Source organism: Theropithecus gelada, chromosome 4 (genome assembly GCF_003255815.1).
Source record: "Theropithecus gelada isolate Dixy chromosome 4, Tgel_1.0, whole genome shotgun sequence".
Taxonomy (NCBI): Eukaryota; Metazoa; Chordata; class Mammalia; order Primates; family Cercopithecidae; genus Theropithecus; species Theropithecus gelada.
This window is the reverse complement of record NC_037671.1, coordinates 34497915-34521340: the sequence shown is the minus strand read 5'-3', so window position 1 is coordinate 34521340 and position 23426 is coordinate 34497915. Positions and strand designations below refer to the sequence as shown.

Genomic DNA, 23426 nt, shown 5'->3' with positions numbered 1-23426 from the left:
ACCCACTTCCTCCCCCACTGCTCTCCTGTCCGCTGCATGCCAGGTCCCCATCATCCAGCCTCCAGCTCCTCATCTCTTTCTCAGCCTCACTTCTTCATCTCCAAGGGCAGGTCCTATTTTCCCCCGTTCCAAGCACCTGGACTCATCCTTCCACCTGGGGCTGTCCTCCCCACAGATGTCCTCACCATTCGGTCACTGTGTTCTCACCCCTCAGTTTTTACTGGGCTCCTTCATGGTCTGGTTTGGGCCATGGTCACTTCTGGGCTTCTGTCACCTGCTGCCCACACCCTCCTGCCATTTCTGCTGTATTCAGAGGTGGCAGATCCAAGTGACAAGAGCACCACATTTCTCTAGCCTTTCTCAGCATGAAGAGGACTCCTCCCAGCTCCCGACTCCTTGACTCCCAACCCGCTTGGAACAGGGCAAAGGGATTGCATTCAGCCCAGCATCCCAGCCTGTTCCTCCATGTCCCCAGTCTTTCCCTGTCTGGTGCCATTCCCCTAGCCTGTGAATTATTTGATGAGAGATAGTGTGGATAGTGGTTAGGAGCAAAGACTCCAGAGCCAACTGCCTGAGTCTCACTACCAGCCTTGCAACTTGCTTCCTGGAGGACCTTGTGCAAATTGCTTAACCTCTCTGTGCCTCAGCTTTCCCTTCTGTCAGGTGGGGATAATGGTTACCACTGCACAGAGCTGTTGGAATTACATGAGTTAATATACATATAACACTTAGGCTAGGCACAGGCCACGGTGGCTCATGCCTGTAATCCCAGCACTTTGGGAGGCCGAGGCAGGTGGATCACGAGATCAGGAGATCGAGACCATCCTGGCTAACATGGTGAAACCCTGTCTCCACTAAAAATATAAAAAATTAGCCAAGCATGCTGGCGGGCACCTGTAGTCCCAGCTACTCAGGAGGATGAGGCAGGAGAATGGCGTGAACCCGGGAGGCGGAGCTTGCAGTGAGCCGAGATGGCACCACTGCACTCCAGCCTGGGCAACAGCGCGACTTCATCTCAAAAAACAAAAACAAAAACAAACCACCCTCACACACTTAGAATAGTGCTTGGAGCAGCAAAGCATTTTCAGAGCGAGCTGCAATTTCTCCCTGACTCTCTCACTTCCCAGTAATCTTTTTTCCTCCCCACTTCCCTCCCTTCCTCTGGGTTGTCATTCTTGCCAATTCTTTCCTCAATCTGCTATCCCAAAGTAGTCCCCCATGTAGCGGGTCACAGAAGGGCTGGCTTCCCTTGTGCCACAGTCTCCCCACACCATGGAGCCTCAGCAGAGACCTAACTGCAGGGGGCGGGTAGGTGCCCACAGGGCTGTGATTCCAGAGCCAGCCAGGGAAGGGCACGGCCCTCCCTGGATCCCACTCACCCAGAATTTTTCTCCCACTCATGCCTGGAGCCCTGCCTTAGCAATTCATTCCTTGGGGTTAAAGGGGAGGGAGGGGCAGGGCTGCCTGGGGAGGCCACAGCAGGAGCACATTCCATAGTCAGATCCTCATATGAGGGGTGGGGCAGCCACAGTGCCCTGGGGAGGGTGCAGGTAGGAAGAGGCCTCACTGCCCTCCTCACTGTCTGAGGTCAGCACTGTCAGTGAACGTGGTTTGGAAGAACCCTCAGCGGCTTCCTCTCTTCCCATCTCAGCTCCTTTCTCATACACGAAGGGAGACCCCTCACCCCGACAGAACCCACCAGAGCAGGATGGGGCAAGGGCTGCCTCAGCCCTTTCCATCTGTGAGTGACCCAATGGCGAATACAAGGGCTACAGAGCCCCTGAGCCCACAGCGTGAGGGCGTTTCCATGGCTGTCCTCTGTGGGCAGCTGCAAAGCCAGCAGCTCTTCATACCTCTGCCTCTTCTCTCAGCTCCTCAGGAGGATGTGGACGAGACCCCCAGCCCCACAGAACTGGGCACGGAGGCCCCAGAGTCCTCTGAGGAGCCACTCCTGGGGGAGCTGACAGTGACAGGATCCTCCCCTGACTCGCTGAGCCTCTCCTGGACCGTCCCCCGGGGCCGCTTCGACTCCTTCACCGTGCAGTACAAAGACAGGGATGGGCGGCCCCAGGCGGTGCGTGTTGGGGGTGAGGAGAGTGAGGTCACCGTGGGGGGCCTGCAGCCCGCGCACAAGTACAAGATGCACCTGTACGGCCTCCACGAGGGACAGCGCGTGGGCCCGGTGTCTGCCGTGGGCGTGACAGGTGAGTAAGGGGCAGGGGCCTGCTTTGGTTCCCTCCCACTGCTGGCTTCCAGCTTTCCTATACCCAGTTGCTCTCCTTGCTCCAGTGGAACCTTGAGGCCACCTGCCAGGGGAAGACCTAGAAAGAGTATATCACTGGGGACTGGGGTACCACCAGCTTTCATGGCCCTGAGCAAGTTTTAAATTTTCTGCAGGCCGGGCGCGGTGGCTCAAGCCTGTAATCCCAGCACTTTGGGAGGCCGAGACGGGCGGATCACGAGGTCAGGAGATCAAGACCATCCTGGCTAACACGGTGAAACCCCGTCTCTACTAAAAAATACAAAAAACTAGCCGGGCGAGGTGGCAGGCGCCTGTAGTCCCAGCTACTCGGGAGGCTGAGGCAGGAGAATGGCGTAAACTCGGGCGGCGGAGCTTGCAGTGAGCTGAGATCCGGCCACTGCACTCTAGCTTGGGCGACAGAGCGAGACTCCGTCTCAAAAAAAAAAAAAAAAAAAAAAANCTGTAGTCCCAGCTACTCGGGAGGCTGAGGCAGGAGAATGGCGTAAACTCGGGCGGCGGAGCTTGCAGTGAGCTGAGATCCGGCCACTGCACTCTAGCCTGGGCGACAGAGCGAGACTCCGTCTCAAAAAAAAAAAAAAAAAATTTCTGCGCCCCTGTTTTCTTGTCCGTAAAATGGAGACATCTACTTCACAGAGCTATTGTGAGGGTTAAGTGAGTTAACAGATGTAAAGCATCAAGAATGGACCTGGCAAAAGTAAATATGCTGCCAGTGTCTGCTGTGAGAATTGTTATAAATATTCTTACTCTGGGGTCTGCTTTGTCCCCTTTGGCTGGTTCAGTTACTCGGTCAGAATGCACATGACTGTAAGGCCATACCACCCTGAAGTGTGGCCCATCATCTCCTCTGATCTCAGAAGCTAAGCAGGGTCAGGTCTGGTTAGTACTTAGATGGGAGAATGTGCATGAGACATTGGCCTCTTCATCAGTGCAGCTTGAAGCAAGCTTTCTCTTCTTTCTAGTCTTTTCCTTTTTTTTTTTTTTTTTTTTGAGACAGAGTCTCACTCTGTTGCCCAGCCTGGAATGCAATGCAGTGGCATGATCTCAGCCCACTGCAACCTCTGCATCCCAGGTTCAAGCGTTTCTCCTGCCTCGGCCTCCCAAGTAGCTGGGACTACAGATGCGTGCCACCACACCCCGTTACTTTTTTGTATTTTTAGTAGAGACGGGGTTCACCATGTTGACCAGACTGGTCTCAAACTCCAGATCCTCAAGTGATCCACCCACCTCAGCCTCCTAAAGTTCTGGTATTACAGGGGTGAGCCACCACACCTGACCACAAAGCTTTCTCTTTCTTCTTTCTTTCTTTTTTTTTTTTTTTGAGACTGAGTCTTGCTCTGTTGCCCAGGTTGGAATGCAGTGATGCAGTCTTGGCTCACTGCAACCTCTGCCTCCCAGGTTCAAGTGATTCTCCTGCCTCAGCCTCCCGAGTAGCTGGGATTACAGGCACGCACCACCATGCCTGGTTAATTTTTGTATTTTTAATAGAGATGGGGTTTTACCATGTCAGCCGGGCTCGTCTCAAACTCCTGACCTCAAGTGATCCACCCGCCTTGGCCTCCCGAAGTGTTGGGATTATAGGTGTGAGCCACTGCACCCGGCCACAAGTCTTTCTTTACTACTCATCCAGTGAGTGACTTTACAGCAAAGAAGAACATCCCTTCCACCCTCTCTCTCAGGCCTGGTTACAGGGCCACATCCACCGCCACACGGGACCAGCCTGGGCACCTCCTCTCCAGGGCCTCAGCCCAAGAGGCTGAGTGGGCAGCAGTGCCTCTGGGACCCTCGGGCTGACCTGCCCGGTTTGGTAACAGTGAGGGGAATCTCTTTTTTTTTTCCCTTTGCTCACAGAAACAAAGACACACCTTTCTCAAAAATAACTTTTACTATAAGGGGAATGATTAAAAAATTAAAAGTAGAGAAATAGATAGTTTTCCAGAACATGGTTTCTGTAATTCCACCAAGCTCAGCCTCATCATGACTTGGTTGATTTCATTTCCAGAACCTTCCACCCTCAATTTATTTTCTTTGCCTCAGTCAGCCCTGAGAAGAGGGAGAGGGCAAAACCACCCTGAGTGACTCTCCTTGGGGCCTGAGGTTGTAGGGTGGAGGCTGGTGCCAGACCCAGACATGCTGCCACGGCTGCTCCTGGAGTGACCCTCCCTCTGCCCCTCTGTCCCAGGGACCCACACTGGGCTCTGTGAGGCCCTGTACCTGGTCCCTGGAGTAAGGATGGGCTCCGCCAGGCACTGACTACTGAGGCGGTGCAGTAGAGATAAATGGAGTTTGGGAATCTGACAAACTGAGTCCTTCCTGTCTTCCTCTGTTCTCAGCTGAATGATTTTTTTTTTTTTTTTTTTTAAGACAGAGTCTTGCTTTATCACCCAGGCTGGAGTGCAGTGGTGTGATCTCGGCTCACTGCAACCTCTGGTTCCCAGATTCAAGCAGTCCTCCTGCCTCAGCCCCCCGAGTAGCTGGGCTTACAGGCATGCGCCACCACACCCGGCTAATTTTTGTATTTTTAGTAGAGACAGGGTTTCACCGTGTTAGCCAGGCTGGTCTCGAACTTCTGACCTCAGGTGATCCACCCACCTCGGCCTCCCAAAGTGCTGGGATTACAAATGTGAGGCATCGTGCCCGGCCAGCTGTGTGATCTTGAAAAACTTACCTCCTCTCCTGGAAGTAAGCACCGCCCAGCTTGTTGTCACAGTTAGAGGTGGTGATGTAACATGTCTGGCATCTTCTCAGCTCATTCGTCTTTTGCTCAGACCTTCCCGCGAGGGAATCCCTGTATATCCATGTTCTAATGCTGGATATTTTGAAACGTGTATTTTACACATCCTGGATAAAATAGATGAGGCCCTTTAGGAAAGAAATGGGCGTCAATGCACATTATCAGAGCAGCAAAGGGACGAAGCAGCTGGAGTCCGCCAAGCTGGAGGCTGTGCCTGGCAGCACACACAATGCAGTTGTCAGGGGGAGAGGTGCGTGGAGCTCATTAGACACACTTCTAAATTGGAAAAGGACTGTCCCACATGCAGCATGGGGACTGCCAGAGTCATGAATCGTTATAATTGCACCTTTCCAATTAGTCCAAACCACCAGCAATAAAACTTGATGGTGAAGGACATTTTCATTCCCTCATGGAAAGAAGTGCAAAGAGGGCAAAAAGGAGCAGGGAATGGGTGCTGCGGAAACAAGTAAGGTTAGAAGGCAAATGAAATGAGAGAAAATACCCAGCCTGGTACCTGTAAATAGCAGATGTTCAATACATGGTGGTCACTCTGCTCCCTCCCACCACCTCAGCTGCCTCCACACCGGCCCTCCCCTGCCTGACTCTTTTCTGTCTTCCTGAGGCCTGGTCACCAGCCTGTTTCAAGCAAGTGTCACTTGCCTGGAGCCTTGTCTTGTCCTCCCAAGGAAGCCAGAGAAACAAGTTCTTAGGAGCCCCACCCATCCAGTCACCTTCTCTGCCATTTTGCCTCTTGGGACTACCCTCTAGTTCACTGGCTAATGAGTGCTTCTTCATGCGGGAGTGGTGGGGATCTGCAGGTCCTGAGCCCAGACCTGCAGACCACTCATTATTTTACAGACATTTGTGGAGTACCTACTGTGTGCCAGGCACTGGGACACAGCAGTGAATTAAGCAAAGCTCCTGCCTGAGGGGCTCACATTCCAGTGGAGGGGGACAGGCAACAAATTGCACAAATATGTCAGTGGCACCGGATGTGACAGTGATCAGTAGTGGAGAAAAGCAGAGCCTAGTAGGGGGACAACGAGGGCCTCGCAGAGAGGGCAGTGTGTGAGGAAAGCCCTGAAGGAGGTGAGAGGACGGCCACCTAGGTATTTGGGGAAAGAGCGTCCCAGACAGAAGGAAGAGCAAATGCAGAGACTGGCAGGCGGAAAGCAGCCCCAAATGTCTGCAGACAGTGAGGAATGCAGTGTGTTTTGGGGTGGAGTTGGAGGAGGGCAGGCAATAAGAATGATCTAAGAGATGAATACGGGACCTTAGAGGCCACTGCAGGACTTGGATTTCACCCTGAGTGAGATAGAAGCCACTGCAGGAACCAGCTCTGGCTAATGTGTTAACAGGATTCTTCTGGCTGCAGACCCAACAGACCAAAGGGGGGTGAGGGCAGAAGGCGGTGACCTGGGAGAATGTTGTGATAATCCAGGAGGAGACGGTGGTGCTTGGAGGTGGCAAGGAGGGGTCAGACTCTGAAGGTAGTGACAACAGGACGTACCCACAGGGCGGATGTGGAGTGTAAGAGGATTCGGGGATGACTCCGGGGGTTTTGATCTGAGCAGCTGGAAGAATGAAGTTGTAATCTTGGCTGGGTGTGGAGGCTCACGCCTGTAATCCCAGCACTTTGGGAGGCCGAGGCGGGCGGATCATCTGAGGTCGGGAGTTCGAGACCAACCTGACTAACATGGAGAAACCCCATCTCTACTGAAAATATAAAACTAGCTGGACATGGTGGCACATGCCTGTAATCCCAGCTACTCGGGAGGCTGAGGCAGGAGAATCACTTGAGTCCGGGAGGCGGAGGTTATGGTGACCTACAAGCACGCCATTGCACTCCAGCCTGAGCAACAAGAGTGAAACTCCGTCTCAAAAAAAAAAAAAAAAAAGGTTGTAATCTTACTGAGGTGGGGAGGCTGTGGCTGGAGCAGGTGTCGGGAAGCTTGGAGGCTCAGTTTTGCACTTGTTGAGTTTGACACACAAGTAGGCCTCCAAGGAAGACACTGCACAAACACTAGTCTGGGATTCAGGGGAGGTCTGGACAGAGAGTATAAATCTGGAGTCACTGGCATATAGATGGAATTTCAGCACTTTCCTAGGGTGTCAATGACAGCTGACACTCTTCTCCCCCAACAAGTACAGCCTCAGACACCAGGCAGGGACCTAGTGAAGGATTGTTGACCAGACAGATGTTCAGATCAATGCACTTTTACATCAAAACCATCTTGCAGTTTCCACAAATGCAACAGACATCGCTGGGTGTGGTGGCTCACACCTGTAATCCCGGCACTTTAGGGGCTGAGGCAGGTGGATCACCTGAGGTCAGGAGTTTGAGACCAGCCTGACCAACATGGCAAAACCCTGTCTCCACTAAAAATACACACACACACAAAATTAACCAGGCAGGGTGGCGCACACCTGTAGTCCCAGCTACTTGGGAGGCTGAGGCAGGAGGATCGCTTGAACCGGGGAGGCAGAGGCTGCAGTGAGCCGAGGTTTCCCACTGCTCTGGGTGACAGTGAGACTCCATCTCAAAAAAAATAGCAAAAAATAACTAGACATCATTACTATAAGAAAAGGGGGGTTCTTTACTAACAGCCCCCTACCATCTCTGTCCCAGCCCCACAAGAAGAGACCCCTCCAGCCACCAAGCCCCCTCTGGAGCCACGCCTAGGAGAGCTGACAGTGACAGACGTGACCCCCAACTCTGTGGGCCTCTCCTGGACAGTCCCTGAGGGCCACTTTGACTCCTTCATGGTCCAGTACAAAGACAAGGACGGGCAGCCTCAGGCGGTGCCGGTGGCTGCAGACCAGCGGGAGGTCACAATCTACAACCTGGAGCCTGAGAGAAAATACAAGATGAACATGTATGGACTACATGATGGGCAACGCGTGGGCCCCCTGTCTGTGGTCATCATGACGGGTGAGTAACGGGGGGACTCAGTCCCCATCTCTGGTTATCCAGAGCTCCCCACTCCATGGCCCTTCTCCCAGCCCTGCTTTGGTACCACCGCACCCTCACTGAGGGGCTGGATCCCCTCAGGCCCTGACTCGGTGACCCTGCCAGTCTTTCTGTTCCCTGACCCCTTTACTCCTCCCAGGGCTGGAACCTTCTCAGCCCTCCAGCTCCTTCCCCATCTCCACTCTGCCCCCCGCCTAGGGGAATGTCTTCTTCCCATTTGGCCTAAATCCAGCCACAGACTTTGTCTCCCCCTCTCCAACTGCCCATAGCTGTTTCCACCCCTTCTCTTTGCAACCCTGCTGTGACTTGGACACAGCTGCCACCTCCCGCTTCTGGCCTTTTTTGTTGAGGTGAAGTGCTGCATATCCTGAGTCCCTTCTCAGGAGTCCTCTGCCACCTGCCTGCACTGCGTTCCATCCTGGCCCAGGCGAGTTTTCGTCTCTCCAGGAGGCCGCCCTTGCTCTTGCTCCAGGCTCCTTCCTGCCCCTCATGGTTTCCTGGGCACAGGTTCTCCACAACTTTTGTGCTGTGGCATCTGGTGAAACCCCTACCCCGCCTCAAGGCAATGTTTTTAAATCTGTAAAATAAAATGTATAGGATTACAAAGGAAACAAATTATATTCATAGACAGTTATCAAAATATTTCTTTTTTATTTTTGAGACGGAGTTTCGCTCTTGTCACCCAGGCTGGAGTGCAATGGCGCGATCTCGACTCACTGCAACCTCCACTTCCCGGGTTCAAGCAATTCTCCTGCCTCAGCCTCCAGAGTAACTGGGATTACAGGCACGCACCACCACACCCAGCTAATTTTTTGTATTTTTAGTAGAGACAGGATTTCACCATGTCGGCCAGGCTGGTCTCAAATTCCTGACCTCAGGTGATCTGCCCACCTCGGCATCCCAAAGTGCCAGGTGTGAGCCACTGCACCTGGCCCAAAATATTTCTTAAAAATCCAAATTTATGATTTAGTAATACTTGAACTTATTGACTAGCTCATTAAATAACAGGACTTGGTGATGTGTTTACTAAACTACAAAATTTAGAAGCAGTGATGGATATAAAAGGTATTTTAAAGTTTCTGCAATAACTCTAAGGTGACGTGAAAACATCCGTGGTTTCTATTGGTAACAAAGTCGCAATAATTCTACTCTGGTTGGTTTTCTATATTAGTTTTTGAAAGAAATGCTGCATTTCAGTTAGAGGTCTGGAAATAAAGGTGTAACTATTCCCCATCTCAGTTCACAGCCCCCTTGAGGCCCTCAAAACCCAGGGGTTCTCCCCTCAGAGATCTCAACCATGTTCTTTGTCTTCCCAAATCCCAGCTCCCCTCCCACCAGCCCCAGCCACGGAGGCCTCCGAGCCTCCCCTGGAGCCACGCCTAGGGGAGCTGACAGTGACGGATGTAACCCCTGACTCTGTGGGCCTCTCGTGGACAGTCCCTGAGGGTGAATTCGACTCCTTTGTGGTTCAGTACAAGGACAGGGACGGGCAGCCGCAGGTGGTGCCTGTGGCTGCAGACCAGCGGGAGGTCACCATCCCTGGCTTGGAACCCTCCCGCAAGTACAAGTTCCTGCTCTTTGGGATCCAGGACGGGAAACGACGCAGTCCAGTCTCTGTGGAGGCAAAGACGGGTGAGAGGGGCCCCCACACAGCTGAGCCTGAGGCCACAGCCTTCCCACCCTTCTCTTCCCTCCCTCTACTGAGTCTTGCCTTTGTCCACCTGCTCTGTCTCATTTGAAAAGCCACATGGTGCTAGTATGGTGACTCACGCCTGTAATCCCAGCACTTTGGGAGGTCGAGGCAGGTGGATCACTTGAGGTCAGGAGTTCGAGACCAGCCTGGCCAACATGGCAAAACCCTGTCTCTACTAAAAAGACAAAAATTAGCTGGGTGTGGTGACGGGCGCTAGTAATTCCAGCTACTCGGGAGTCTGAGACACAAGAATCACTTGAACCCGGGAGGTGGAGGCTACAGTGAACCAAGATCGTGCCACTGCACTCCAGCCTAGGTGATAGAGCGAGACTCTGTCTCCAAAAAGACCAAGAAAAAAAAAAAAGAAAGAAAGAAAAGCCACAAAGCAGATGAGGACCAGGAGACTGGGTCCAGTTCCTGGGTCTGCTCTCCGCTGCTGACTCTGCCTCTCTTCTTGTAATTTCCACTGTTGTTGGATGAGGGAAGCCCCTGCAGGCCTCTTCCTGCAGGGTGGATGTGGGAGCCTGGGGGTGCCGGGAGAAGGGGCGAGGAGAGCCAGGAGCCCTTCCTGCCTTGCGAATCCATCACCTCCTGAGAGTCTTTGCTGTCTCCCCTACGACTCTCACCCAGGTTCTCAACCTCCTAGCTCAGGCCTGTCTGGGCCCATATGTGCCTCCTACAGAGGCTGTCCTTCCTTCTCTGCCCTCCTTCTGGAGCCTCAGAAATTGGGAACCAGAGGAGCCCAGCCCAGCTGTGCCCCTTTCCGAGGGTTCAGTCCAGGCCCTCCCCTGCCCCTGGGGGCTCCCTGTTGCCAGAAAACTTGCAATAACAATGTCGTCAGCATCCTCACCATCCAGGAAGGCAGCAGGCCAGCTGCTTCTCAAGCCCTGGGATGGCTCCTCGGGCAGACACTAGATCCCTTCCCTGCCTGAGCTCCCCAGCTTCATCCCCCTCAACATTCTCACAGGCAGCCCACGCTTCTTTACCAGGTCCCATGGGAGCCTTAGTTCTCCTGGGCCAGCCAGTGAGAATAAGAAAGGGAAAGGAGAAGGAGTGAGAGCTACCTGTGTCATATCATCCTGCCTCCCCCACCTGCTGTCTGCCCCCATCAGGGATCCTGTGCTCCTCGGGGCTGGCCAAATCACTCCTTTCCTTAGGGGCCAGCCAAGTCATGTGCTCCTGGGTAAGAGGTGATAGAGACCCAGTCTGCAAGCAGCTGCACCCTGCTGGGTGCTGGGGAAGCAGTCTGTGAGAGGTGGAAAGAGGCTGGACAGAAAGGGGAGTAAGACGAGGCAGGGAGCTAGGGAATCTCTTTTCCCGGAGGTGACTCAGGACAGGTGACCCTCCCAACTTGGGTCAAGGGGAGAGAGGCGTGGACCAGATGGAGACGGTGGTGAGGATGGGAGGTGATGGAATATTTTGGGGAAGCACTGAGCATTTGGGCAGTTCTGGGTTTTTCCAGCCCCAGAGGGAGGCAGTCAAGGAGTCGTTCTGGAAAAAATAAACACAAGAACCTTTCCTCTCCATCAGCTGCCCGAGGTGACGCCAGCCCAGGGGCCCCACCTCGCCTTGGGGAGCTGTGGGTGACAGACCCCACCCCAGACTCACTGCACCTCTCCTGGACGGTCCCTGAGGGCCAGTTCGACTCTTTTGTGGTCCAGTTCAAGGACAAAGACGGGCCCCAGGTGGTGCCCGTGGAGGGCCACGAGCGCTCTGTCACCATCACCCCTCTGGACGCCGGCCGCAAGTACAGATTCCTCCTCTATGGCCTCCTGGGCAAGAAGCGCCATGGCCCCCTCACTGCCGATGGCACCACGGGTGAGGGGCATTCCCTGCAGGTCCCTGCTCTGCTCCCCTCAGGCCAAGCAGCAGATGATCACTTGTGGTGGCTGCCATTACCATTATTTGGCCCCAGCCACTCGGCTCAGATCCAGCTCCCCACGTCCCTGCACAAGCCCCTAGCACAGCCCAGCAGGACTCAACCACGCAAAGCCCTGTCTCCAGACCTCTCGATCCTGCCCTTCGAGGTCACCCAGGCTTCCAGAAACAGCTCAGCCGTTTCCTCTCCGTGTCTCCATCTCAGAGGCCCGGAGTGCTATGGACGATACTGGAACAAAGCGTCCCCCAAAACCCCGTCTGGGGGAGGAGCTGCAGGTGACCAGCGTGACCCAGAACTCCGTGGGCCTCTCCTGGACAGTCCCTGAGGGCCAATTTGACTCCTTTGTGGTCCAGTACAAGGACAGGGACGGGCAGCCCCAGGTGGTGCCCGTGGAGGGCAGCCTCAGGGAGGTCAGCGTGCCGGGCCTGGACCCCGCCCACAGGTACAAGCTGCTGCTCTACGGCCTGCACAGCGGCAAGCGTGTGGGCCCCATCTCAGCCGTCGCCATAACTGGTGAGTGTGCGGCAGCTGGAACACCTGTGCCTCCTTCCCGCCTGGCTCTCCAAGTCTGACTGAGCCATAAGATCTCTGAACTTCCCATTTTATATCATTTCCATTGATCCAGAAAGTTCCCTTGTGCCGCTTTAGAGTCCACTGCCCCAGCCCCAGCCTCCAGCAACCACTGTCTGCTTTCAGTCATTCTGGAGACAGCATTTTGGCTTTCTGTGTAATGGAATCACAATACGCAGTCTCTTGTGTTTCGTTTATTGCACGTAGCACAATGCTTTTGAAATTCACCCACGTGCAGCAAAAGCTGGTCTTTCGATTGTTGATGCTTGCCCTCGCTCCCTCTCCTCCCTCACTTCTCCTGAGAGTCTGGGTACAGCAACAGACCAGCCATCTGTCTCTACCTGTCTCTGTGAACCAGCCCGCAGGGAAGACACGGAAACTGAGACCACGGCCCCGACCCCTCCAGCGCCTGAGCCCCGCCTCGGGGAGCTGACAGTGAAGGAGGCCACACCACACACCCTGCATCTCTCCTGGATGGTGACTGAGGGAGAATTTGACTCCTTCGAAATCCAGCACACAGATAGAGAAGGGCAACTCCAAACGGTCCGTACAGGAGGTGACCGGAATGACATCACCCTCTCTGGCCTGGAATCCGACCACAGATACCTGGTGACCCTGTATGGTTTCCGCGATGGGAAGCATGTGGGTCCTGTCCATGTCGAGGCCCTGACAGGTGAGAACTCTGCCCACTGTGCCTCCTTTCAGATGGTGGGAGAGTCCAGAGGAGAGCAGAGTCCCGCAGATACCCTGCCCACCTCAGTCCTCTCTTTCCATGTCTCTGTCCAGTCCCGGAGGAGGAGGAGCCTTCGGAACCTCCCACCGCAACCCCCGAGCCCCCCATCACACCTCACCTGGGGGAGCTGACCGTGACAGACGCCACCCCCGACTCCCTCAGCCTGTCCTGGACAGTTCCTGAGGGCCAGTTTGACCACTTCCTGGTCCAGTACAGGAACGAAGACGGGCGGCCCAAGGCTGTGCGGGTGCCAGGGCATGAGGATGGGGTCACCATCTCGGGCCTGGAGCCAGACCACAAATACAAGATGAACCTGTACGGTTTCCACGGTGGCCAGCGCATGGGCCCTGTGTCTGCAATCGGGGTGACGGGTGAGTGAACAGTGGGAGCCACAGGGTGGGTGCTGTGGGAGGGCCACCCTCTTGCTCTTTGGTGATGACTGGTGGGGAATGTGACAGGGGTCTGGTCAGCACCACAGACCTGCTTGTGGCTGGGGCTGGGGCTCCCCTTGGACCTTCCTGTGAGGTTGACCCCTGGCTCCTCCTGAGCGGAGAGGCGCCGTCGGGAGCTTTGCTGTGCTGGTGGCTGTCCCAGGTCCCCCACAGCTGACCCTGGAACTTGTCATGTGTCAGCTGATCAGGACCACCCAGCCCCAAGAATGGGCTTCTCTGAAATGACCTCAGGTCCCCCAGTCATAACCTTGGGTTCTCCCTCCTTTTCCCCAAGTCCCAAGGACATCCCCCAGGGACCCTGCCTCACTCTCTCTGTGTCCTTTTTTTCTCAGCTGCAGAGGAAGAGACCCCCAGCCCCACAGAACCCAGCACGGAGGCCCCGGAGCCCCCCGAGGAGCCGCTCCTGGGGGAGCTGACAGTGACAGGATCCTCCCCTGACTCGCTGAGCCTCTCCTGGACCGTCCCCCAGGGCCGCTTCGACTCCTTCACCGTGCAGTACAAGGACAGGGACGGGCGGCCCCAGGTGGTGCGTGTCGGGGGCGAGGAGAGCGAGGTCACCGTGGGGGGCCTGGAGCCCGGGCACAAGTACAAGATGCACCTGTACGGCCTCCACGAGGGGCGGCGTGTGGGCCCGGTGTCCGCTGTGGGCGTCACGGGTGAGTGTGCGCTGCAGAGCCCTCTGGGTTGGGTCTTAGGAAAGTGCAGCCTCCAGCATCTCTTCCACTAGGGACCCAGGATCCCAAGACCTCAAACCTATAATGCACCCTGTTCGCTAAAGCCTCAGGATGGGTGTGATCTGGGGACTGAGAGAGCAAATCCAGGAGAAGTGCCAGCCATGTGGGAGAGGCTCCCGGGGACTGAGGCCTCTCGGGAGGTGATTCACTGGCTGGTTTGTGGCTCTGCTTTTCCTTGGAGCTCTATAGAGAACTCTTTTTGTGGGATTGGAACACATTTTTGAAATGCAAACTAATTAAATTAAAAGTATTTGTTAAATAAAATTTCAAATGTGTAAATAGAAAGAATAGTACAAAGACTTCAGGTACCCATCACCCTGCCACCCTCCTTCAATCAAATATCAACTTCTGGCCAGTCTGACTCATCTCTGCCCCACTCATGTCCTCCACTAGAATCACTAGAATGTTTTTCTTTCTTTCTTTCTTTCTTTCTCTCTCTCTCTCTCTCCCCACCTCTCCCTCTCCCTCTCTCTCCCTCTCTCCCTCTCTCCCTCTCCTTCTTTCTTTCTTTCTTCCTTTCTTTTGACAAGGTCTCACTCTGTCACCCAGGCTGGAGTCTACTGGCACAATGACAATTCACTGCACTGCAGCCTCAACCTCCTGGGCTTAAGGGATCCTCCCACTTCAGCCTCCCAAATAGCTGGGACTACAAGCGCACTCCATCATGCCCAGCTAATTTTTTGTGTTTTTTGTAGAGACAGGGTTTAGCCATGTTGCCCAGGCCAGTCTTGAACTCCTGGGCTCAAGTGATCCTCCCACCTCAGCCAAAGTGATGGGATTCCAGGCGTGAGCTGCCACACCCGGCCTGAATGTTTTCTTTATTAACACCTTCATTGAGATATAATTCATATGGCATAAAATACACTTGTTTTAAGTGTACAGCTTACTGATTTTAGTATCTTTACCTACTTGTGCAGCCATCACCACAATCTAATTTTAGAACTTTTCCATCACCCCCAAAAGAAATCTTGGGTCCAGACCCATTCCTATCTCAGCCCTAGTTTATAACCAATCTAATTTTTTCTCTGTAGATTGCTTTTTCAGGACATTTCGTATAAATGGAATCACACAATATGTATCCTTTTGTGTCTGGCTTCTTTCACTGAGCATAATGTTTTTGAGGTTCATCGATGTAGCATGTAGAAGTACTACATTTACTACATTGCTATTGATTGATTGATTGATTTTTTTTTTAGACAAATTCTCACTCTATTGCCAAGGCTACAGTGCAGTGGCATGATCATAGCTCACTGCAGCCCCAAAATCCTGGGCTCAAGCCATCTCAGCCCCCCAAGTAGCTGGGACCACAGGTGCTTGCCACCACACTCAGCTAATTTTTAAAATTTTTTTGTAGAGATGAGGTCTTACAGTGTTACCCAGGCTGATACCAAACTCCTGGCTTCAAGGAATCCTCCTGCCTGGGCCTTACAAAGTGCTGGGATAACAGGCATGAGCCACCTGCTCTCAGTCACTACATTGCTTTTTATTGCCAAACAGTATTGCATTGTATGGTTATACTACTGCAATATTTTAAAACGAACCACAGACACCCTATCCTTTCATCACTAAATATTTAAAGGTATATCTCTTTTTTGAAAAATTATTTTTCAAAAATCCACAATACAGCCAGGTGAGGTGGTTCATGCCTGATCCCAGCACTTTGGGCGGCCAAGGCAGGTGGATCACTTGAGGTAAAGAGTTTGAGACCAGCCTGACCAACATGGTGAAACCCCATCTCTACTAAAAAAGAAAAAAAAAAATACAAAAAAGCAGAGCGTGGTGGCACGTGCCTATAGTCCCAGCTACTTAGGGGGGTTGAGGCACAAGAAATTGCTTGAACCCAGGAGGTGGAGGTTGCAGTGAGCCAAGATCGTGCCACTGCACTCCGGCCTGGGTGACAGAGTGAGACTCTGTGTCAATAAATAAATAAATAAATAATAAAATTCCACAATACAATTAGCATACCTTGATAAATGAACAATCATGCCTTGATATCACGTATCCAGGTAGTGCTGCAGTCTCCTGAGTGTCTCATAACTATTCTTTTCCAATTCGTTGCTGAAATTAGGTCTATAGAAGGAGGATACATTGCAATTGAGAAAACTGAAATGTTAAGTAGCGCAGTCAGAGAAGGCCCAGAAGAAGGTGGCTTTTGAAAAAGACTTAAAGGAACGGTGGGGATGAGCCATGAAGATATCTGGGGAAAGAACATTTAGGTGGAGGGAACAGTCACTGCAAAAGTGCTGAAGTAGGAGGCTGCCTGGCATGTTTGAGGGACCATAAGGAAGCCACAAAAGACTGTAATGATTATAATCAGAAATCGATCTTCAGTTAGGCCCAGACTGGGCCCACCTTCTGACCTGAGTTCAAGCAGCTGGGGCCTCAACAGCTCCTTCCAGCAACCGAAAAGGTTCTGTTTCTATCTCTTCCCAGCCCCCAAAGAGGAGTCCCCTGATGCTCCTCTTGTGAAGCCGCGCCTAGGGGAGATGACAGTGAGAGACGCCACCCCTGACTCCCTCAGCCTGTCCTGGACAGTCCCCGAGGGCCAGTTTGACCATTTCTTGGTCCAGTACAAGAATGGGGACGGGCAGCCCAAGGCGGTGCGGGTGCCAGGACACGAGGACGGGGTCACCATCTCGGGCCTGGAGCCAGACCACAAGTATAAGATGAACCTGTATGGCTTCCATGGTGGCCAGCGCATGGGCCCTGTGTCTGCTGTTGGTTTAACTGGTGAGTGTGCAGTAGGGCACTGGGCCCTGCCCTGAACTAGACTCAGTTTCCCCTTTATTGTCAGTATCTGGTGGCTTTATTTTACTTTCCCTGAGCCTCCAAGCTCCTGGGAATGGTTCTGCTGGTGCCTTCACTCTAAGCCTTTGGTATTGCCCCAGGTCTTCTACCCTTTACACATGGGCTGTTTGGGTTCTCTTTTTTTTTTTTTTTTTTTTTTTTTTGAGACGGAGTCTTGCTCTGTAGCCCGGGCTGGAGTGCAGTGGCCGGATCTCAGCTCACTGCAAGCTCCGCCTCCCGGGTTTGCGCCATTCTCCTGCCTCAGCCTCCGGAGTAGCTCGGACTACAGGCGCCCGCCACCTCGCCCGGCTAGTTTTTTTTTGTATTTTTAGTAGAGACGGGGTTTCACTGTGTTAGCCAGGATGGTCTCGATCTCCTGACCTCGTGATCCGCCCGTCTCGGCCTCCCAAAGTGCTGGGATTACAGGCTTGAGCCACCGCGCCCGGCCGAGCTTTTTGGGTTCTCAAAGAGGTGGGGGACCAGGAAAATAACACAGACTGAGGTACACCTGGGGTTGACCATAGCCTCAGCCCATTTGAGCTGTGTGACCTCAAGAGAATCACATAACCTGTCTGGGCACAGTGACTCACGCCTGTAATCCCAGCACTTTAGGAGGCTGAAGGGGGCAGATCACCTGAGGTCAGGAGTTTGAGACCAGCCTGGCCAACATCGTGAAACCCCCATCTCTACTAAAAATACAAAAATTAGCTGGGTGTGGTGACACATGCCTGTAGTCCCATCTACTTGGGAGGCTAAGGCAGGAGAATGGCTTGAACCCAGGAGGCAGAGGTTGCAGTGAGCTGAGATCGAGCCACTGCACTCCAGCCTGGGTGACAGAGCGAGACTCTATCTCAAAAAAACAAAACAAACAAACAAACAAAACACACACACACAACCTCTCTGTACCTCCTTTTCCTCATCTGTAAAGAAGGAATAACCATACCTGTCCTGAAGGATGGGTGGGAGTGTGGTTTGGCTCTCACACTCAACGAGAGATAACTGCAGTCTTTCCCTTCTGAGGAAAGTAGGAAGTTCCTGAAAATCCCTTAGGGCAAATTCTCATAATTATCACTGATTTCCGTGGGAAAAATTGTATGTGTTCTCTAAGCCCCCAGATTAATACCCATTTACTTTTAAAACAACACTGAATCCTGTTAACATGGATACTATTACTTTAATTACAAATATTGGCCATGTGCACAACTTAACAAGGCATTTTCCCTTCATTACCCTGTAACTCGGCTCTTTGATGCTTTGGAAGCTCTTTTATAGCTGTTACCCCCTAGATGCTTAAGATTCAGTTCTCAAAAAGAACAGACTAATGAAATGTGATGATTTTGTAATTCCACTATGAAGGCAGAATAAAACCCTATGAAGAGCAGAAAAGATTAAAGAAATCAATGAAAACAAAGCAATTGATTTCATACGGGCCAAAAGAGCTGGCAAAACTGGAGGTGCACTCTCTGCCATAAGTTAGCAGAGCTACTGCCAGGTCCAGAGACAACTCAGCTGCAAAGATGCCCTCATGTGGTCTCATCTCTCTACCCTCAGCTATAAAATCTAAGTTGGTTTCTAAAAATGCTCAGAATTAGGTGGAATATCCAAGCCCAAGTGGATGAACCTCCTGATACAACTTGCCTGTTATGCTTGGTTGGTGTTCTTTGTTTTCTTTCTTTCTTTCTTTCTTTTTCTTTTTTTTTTGAGATGGAGTCTCACTCTCACCCAGGCTCTCAGGCTGGAGTGCAGTGGTGTGATCTCAGCTCATTGCAATCTCTGCCTCCCGGATCCAAGCAATTCTCCTGCCTCAGCCTTCCGAGTAGCTGGGATTACAGGCATGTGCCAGCACACCTGGCTAATTTTTGTATTTTTAGTAGAGACAGGATTTCGCCATGTTGGCCAGGCTGGTCTCTAGCTCCTGACCTCAGGTGATCCGCCCGCCTCGGCCTCCCAAAGTGCTGGGATTATGGGCCTGAGCCACCTCGCCCAGCCCTGGTTGCTGTTATTTTTTCTTTTTTTTTTTTTAATTATTATTTTTTGAGACGGAGTCTTGCTATCTCCAGGCTGGAGTGCAGTGGCGCAATCTCGGCTCACTGTAAGCTCCGCCTCCCAGGTTCACACCATTCTCCCGCCTCAGCCTCTCAAGTAGCTGAGACTACAGGTGCCCACCACCATGCCTGGCTAATTTTTTGTGTTTTTAGTAGAGACGAGGTTTCACCGTGTTAGCCAGAATGGTCTCGATCTCCTGACCTCGTGATCCGCCCGTCTTGGCCTCCCAAAATGCTGGGATTACAGGCCCGAGCCACCGCGCCCAGCCCTGGTTGGTATTCTTATAAAACATCAATTCTGTCCTGCAAAACAAATTTGCTTGGCAGCTCCTGAGGGTTCCAGGCATCCACACTGAGCGTCACGGGGATGCCACCTGAGCATCATGACTTCACCACAGGTGTGGTGTTAACTGAGCATTCAAAGCAGAAGAATGATATCCTAAGCTTGGGGCACCAGCATCCAGGCTGTGGGCCCCTGGTGTGTCTAAGAGAATCCCAGAGTCTCTTGGCTAAAAGGAGGCCCACCAGGCATGTCCACCCATTCTCTCTATTTTCTGATGCAGCCCCAGGAAAGGATGAAGAAATGGCCCCAGTCCCGACAGAACCTCCCACCCCCGAACCCCCCATCAAGCCTCGCCTGGGGGAGCTGACCATGACAGATGCCACCCCTGACTCCCTCAGCCTCTCCTGGACGGTTCCTGAGGGACAGTTTGACCACTTCCTGGTCCAGTACAAGAATGGGGATGGGCAGCCCAAGACAACGCGGGTGCCAGGACATGAGGACAGGGTCACCATCTCCGGCCTGGAGCCATACCATAAATACAAAATGAACCTGTATGGGTTCCACGGTGGCCAGCGTGTGGGCCCCGTTTCTGCCATCGGGGTGACGGGTGAGTGAACAATGGGAGCCCCAGGGTGGGAGCCGTGGGAGGGTCACCCTCTTGCTCTTTGGTGACGACTGGTGGGGAATGGTGGCAGGGGTCTGGTCAGTACCACAGACCTGCTTGTCGCTGGAGCTGGGGCTCCCGTTGTACCTTTTTGTGAGGTTGACCCCTGGTTCCTGAGCAGGGAGGAGCCATCGGGAGTTTTGCTGTGCTGGTGGCTGTGCCAGGTCCCTCACAGCTGACCCTGGAATTTGTCATGTGTGTTAGCTGTCAGCTGAGCAGGACCACCCAGCCCCAAGAATGGGCCTCCCTGAACTGACCTCAGGCCCCCTAGTCATAGCCCTGGCTTCTCCCTCCTTTTCCCCATGATGTGAGCACATCCCCCAGGGGCCTTGCCATCCTCTCTGTGTCCCTTTTTCTCAGCTGCAGAGGAAGAGACCCCCAGCCCCACAGAACCCAGCACGGAGGCCCCGGAGCCCTCTGAGGAGCCACTCCTGGGGGAGCTGACAGTGACAGGATCCTCCCCTGACTCGCTGAGCCTCTCCTGGACCGTCCCCCAGGGCCACTTCGACTCCTTCACTGTGCAGTACAAGGACAGGGACGGGCGGCCCCAGGTGGTGCGTGTTGGGGGCGAGGAGAGTGAGGTCACCGTGGGGAGCCTGGAGCCCGGGCACAAGTACAAGATGCACCTGTACGGCCTCCACGAGGGGCGGCGCGTGGGCCCGGTGTCTGCCGTGGGCGTGACTGGTGAGTAGTGCTTGGGGTCTCAGGGGAGAACTACCTTTCCCTGATGGGTACCTCATTTACTGCTGTGCCCTTTCACCAAGCCCTGGGGGTCCAGGCCTTGTCTCCTGTGTCCTGCCCTCGCTCTGTGCCCCGTGGCTGTGGCCCATGCTAGTGGTTTGCTTGTTCACTTTGGCGTGGCCTCCCTCTAATGGTCAAACACTGATAACCTCCAAAGGTGAAATATGTCAGGCGCACACCAAGCCTGACTTACAAGAATTTTCCTTTCTTTCCATCTTAATCACAGCATTCTTATAACCACATACACAAATGCACACAAGAGAAACAATCCAATGTCAAACCACGCTGGGATGACTAAATAATTTAGGCAACATCTATAAAAAGAGTTCTTATGCCACCACTGAAATGTTTTAACATAAGACCCTTACTTTATAATGTTACATTGAAAAAAGAGAGCCTAGGCTGGGCACGGTGGCTCACGCCTGTTATCCCAGCACTTTGGGAGGCCGAGGGGGGCTGATCGCCTGCGGTCAGGAGTTCCAGACCAGCCTAGCCAACATGGTGAAACCCCATCTCTACTAAAACTACAAAAATCAGCCAAGCATGGTGGCACATGCCTGTAATCCCAGTTGCTTGGGAGTTGGAGGCATGAGAATCACTTGAACCTGGGAGGCAGAGGTTGTAGTGAGCCGAGATCACCACTGCACTCCAGCCTGGCTGATAGAGCCAAACTCAGTCTCAAAAAAGAAGAAAAAGGAGCCCAAATTTTTGTAAGATGCTGATCACAACCATTTGAAAGTAAGAGGTGTGGCAAGAAGACTGGAAAGAAATACATCCCACCGGTTGCATGATTTGTTAGATAGAATAGAATGTTCCAGCACATTTTTTTTCTGTATTATTCTATTCTGCATAGTCCAACTTTTCTTTTCTTTTTTTTTTTTTTTGAGACGGAGTCTCGCTGTGTTGCCCAGGCTGGAGTGCAGTGGCACGATCTCGGCTCACTGCAAGCTCCGCCTCCCGGGTTCACGCCATTCTCCCGCCTCAGCCTCCGAGTAGCTGGGACTACAGGCGCCGCCACCACGCCCGGCTAGTTTTTTGTATTTTTAGTAGAGACGGGGTTTCACCATGTTAGCCAGGATGGTCTCGATCTCCTGACCTCGTGATCCGCCCGTCTCGGCCTCCCAAAGTGCTGGGATTACAGGCTTGAGCCACCGCGCCCGGCAGTCCAACTTTTCTTAAATGGCAAACATTTCTTGTATAATCAGGGGAAGGGAAAAGAGAAAGTATATAATGTCTTCTTCTTTACACTCCATCTGTCCTACTCCCCTATCACTCTCGCGGCTTATCTCATTTCTTTCCTTCATTTTTTTTCTTTGAGATGAAGTTTCGCTCTTGTCACCCAGGCTGGAGTGCAATGGCCCGATCTCGGCTCACTGCAACCTCTGCCTCCTGGGTTCAAGCGATTCTCCTGTCTCAGCCTCCCGAGTAGCTGGGATTACAGGCATGTGCCCCCACGTCCGTCTAATTTTGGATTTTCAGTAGAGACGGCGTTTCTCCATGTTGTTCAGGCTGGTCTCAAACTCCTAACCTCAGGTGATCTGCCCACCTTGGTCTCCCAAAGTGCTGGGATTACAGGCGTGAGCCACTGCACCTGGCCAGACTTATTTCATTTCTAATTCTGAGAAAGTTCAAAATGTCTAGTCCATAAGAAATTGGAGGGGTGGGGATCATGAGGAGAATTGAATTCCAAAGGTGCAGTCAGGCTGCCTTGTCTAAGTCATCCTCAGCCAGGATGTTATGCCTGGTTTAGAGTATTTTTCGAGAATTCCTACTGATGGGGAAGAATCAGCCCTGCCGAGAAGCGGTCTCTTGCAGGGCAGGTCGCCACCTCTGTGATACCAAGTGAGGAGCGAGCTCACCTCCCAAAGACCATCCAGACAAAGGAAGCAGTCTCACTCAGCATCCCCGATTCCCGGGGGAGAAGCCTCATTTCCATATGCGTGTTCAGAGGACCATCTGAGTTTTGGGAAACGGGGAATAGGGAAATTATTGGAAAATGAACGTTAGAAAAATTCACACTCTGGGGGTAAGCCGTTCTGGTCCACGTTCAGTTTTATGTTCCTACCCCCACCGTGGGGAACCACAGAACTGACCGAGGACAGGCTGAGGGACCCACCCCTGCCCCTCCTGTTCCATCTGTATTGCTACCCCACCCCCACCCCACACTCGATTATTAATTGTTGTAGCCCAGAATTTCTTTCTTTCTTTCTTTTTTTTTGAGACCAAGTCTCACTGTATTACCCAGGCTGGAGTGCAGTGGTGTGATCTCAGCTCACTGCAACTTCTGCCTCCCGGGTTCAAGCGATTCTCCTGCCTCAGCCTCCTGAGTAGCTGGGACTACAGGTGCATGCCACCACGCCTGGCTAATTTTTGTATGTTTAGTAGACACAGGGTTTCATGACGTTGGCCAGGCTGGGCTCGAATTCTCGACCTCAGGTGATCCACCCGCCTCGGCCTCCCAAAATGCTAGGATTACAAGCATGAACCACCGCTCCCAGCCCAGAATTTCTTTTTTAGCCCACATTTTTCTAGTGAAAATAATATAGCAACACTATGTGGAAAGCCTGAAAAACAGAAAAACAGAATCTCATAGTCCTGCTTTCTCCCCCAGCTGGCGGCATTAATAACAATGTGTGTAGTGCACATTTCCTTTCTGCATTTTGCATGCAGAGCGTGTTTTAAAGTTGCCATCAGTGTTCATAAAACTCTTGGCTCTTCCTTTTTTGTACACAAGTACATTGTAATCATTCACCTTGCGGCGACACAACCAGCATTAATCATCGTTTCAATGGTTGTTTGATGTGTGGTGGTGAAAACTCTAACAGAATTAATCCTCTTCTATGGGTCATTTGTGTTCCTGACACATTTGTGGTCATGAAT

General features: G+C 52.6%; 1 protein-coding gene across 1 annotated transcript in view; it reads left to right on the top strand.

The window, feature by feature from the left end:
• Positions 1 to 23426, top strand: part of TNXB (tenascin XB) — a 67563-nt gene that overhangs the window by 34704 nt on the left and 9433 nt on the right. Inside the window, exons 11-21 of the mRNA XM_025382328.1 lie at positions 1872 to 2204; positions 7624 to 7926; positions 9289 to 9597; positions 11189 to 11476; positions 11742 to 12050; positions 12466 to 12780; positions 12894 to 13211; positions 13625 to 13948; positions 16460 to 16756; positions 19422 to 19748; positions 20166 to 20489. Of these exons, the coding sequence (XP_025238113.1) occupies positions 1872 to 2204; positions 7624 to 7926; positions 9289 to 9597; positions 11189 to 11476; positions 11742 to 12050; positions 12466 to 12780; positions 12894 to 13211; positions 13625 to 13948; positions 16460 to 16756; positions 19422 to 19748; positions 20166 to 20489 (3447 nt within the window). The remainder of the gene's footprint in view (positions 1 to 1871; positions 2205 to 7623; positions 7927 to 9288; positions 9598 to 11188; positions 11477 to 11741; positions 12051 to 12465; positions 12781 to 12893; positions 13212 to 13624; positions 13949 to 16459; positions 16757 to 19421; positions 19749 to 20165; positions 20490 to 23426) is intronic.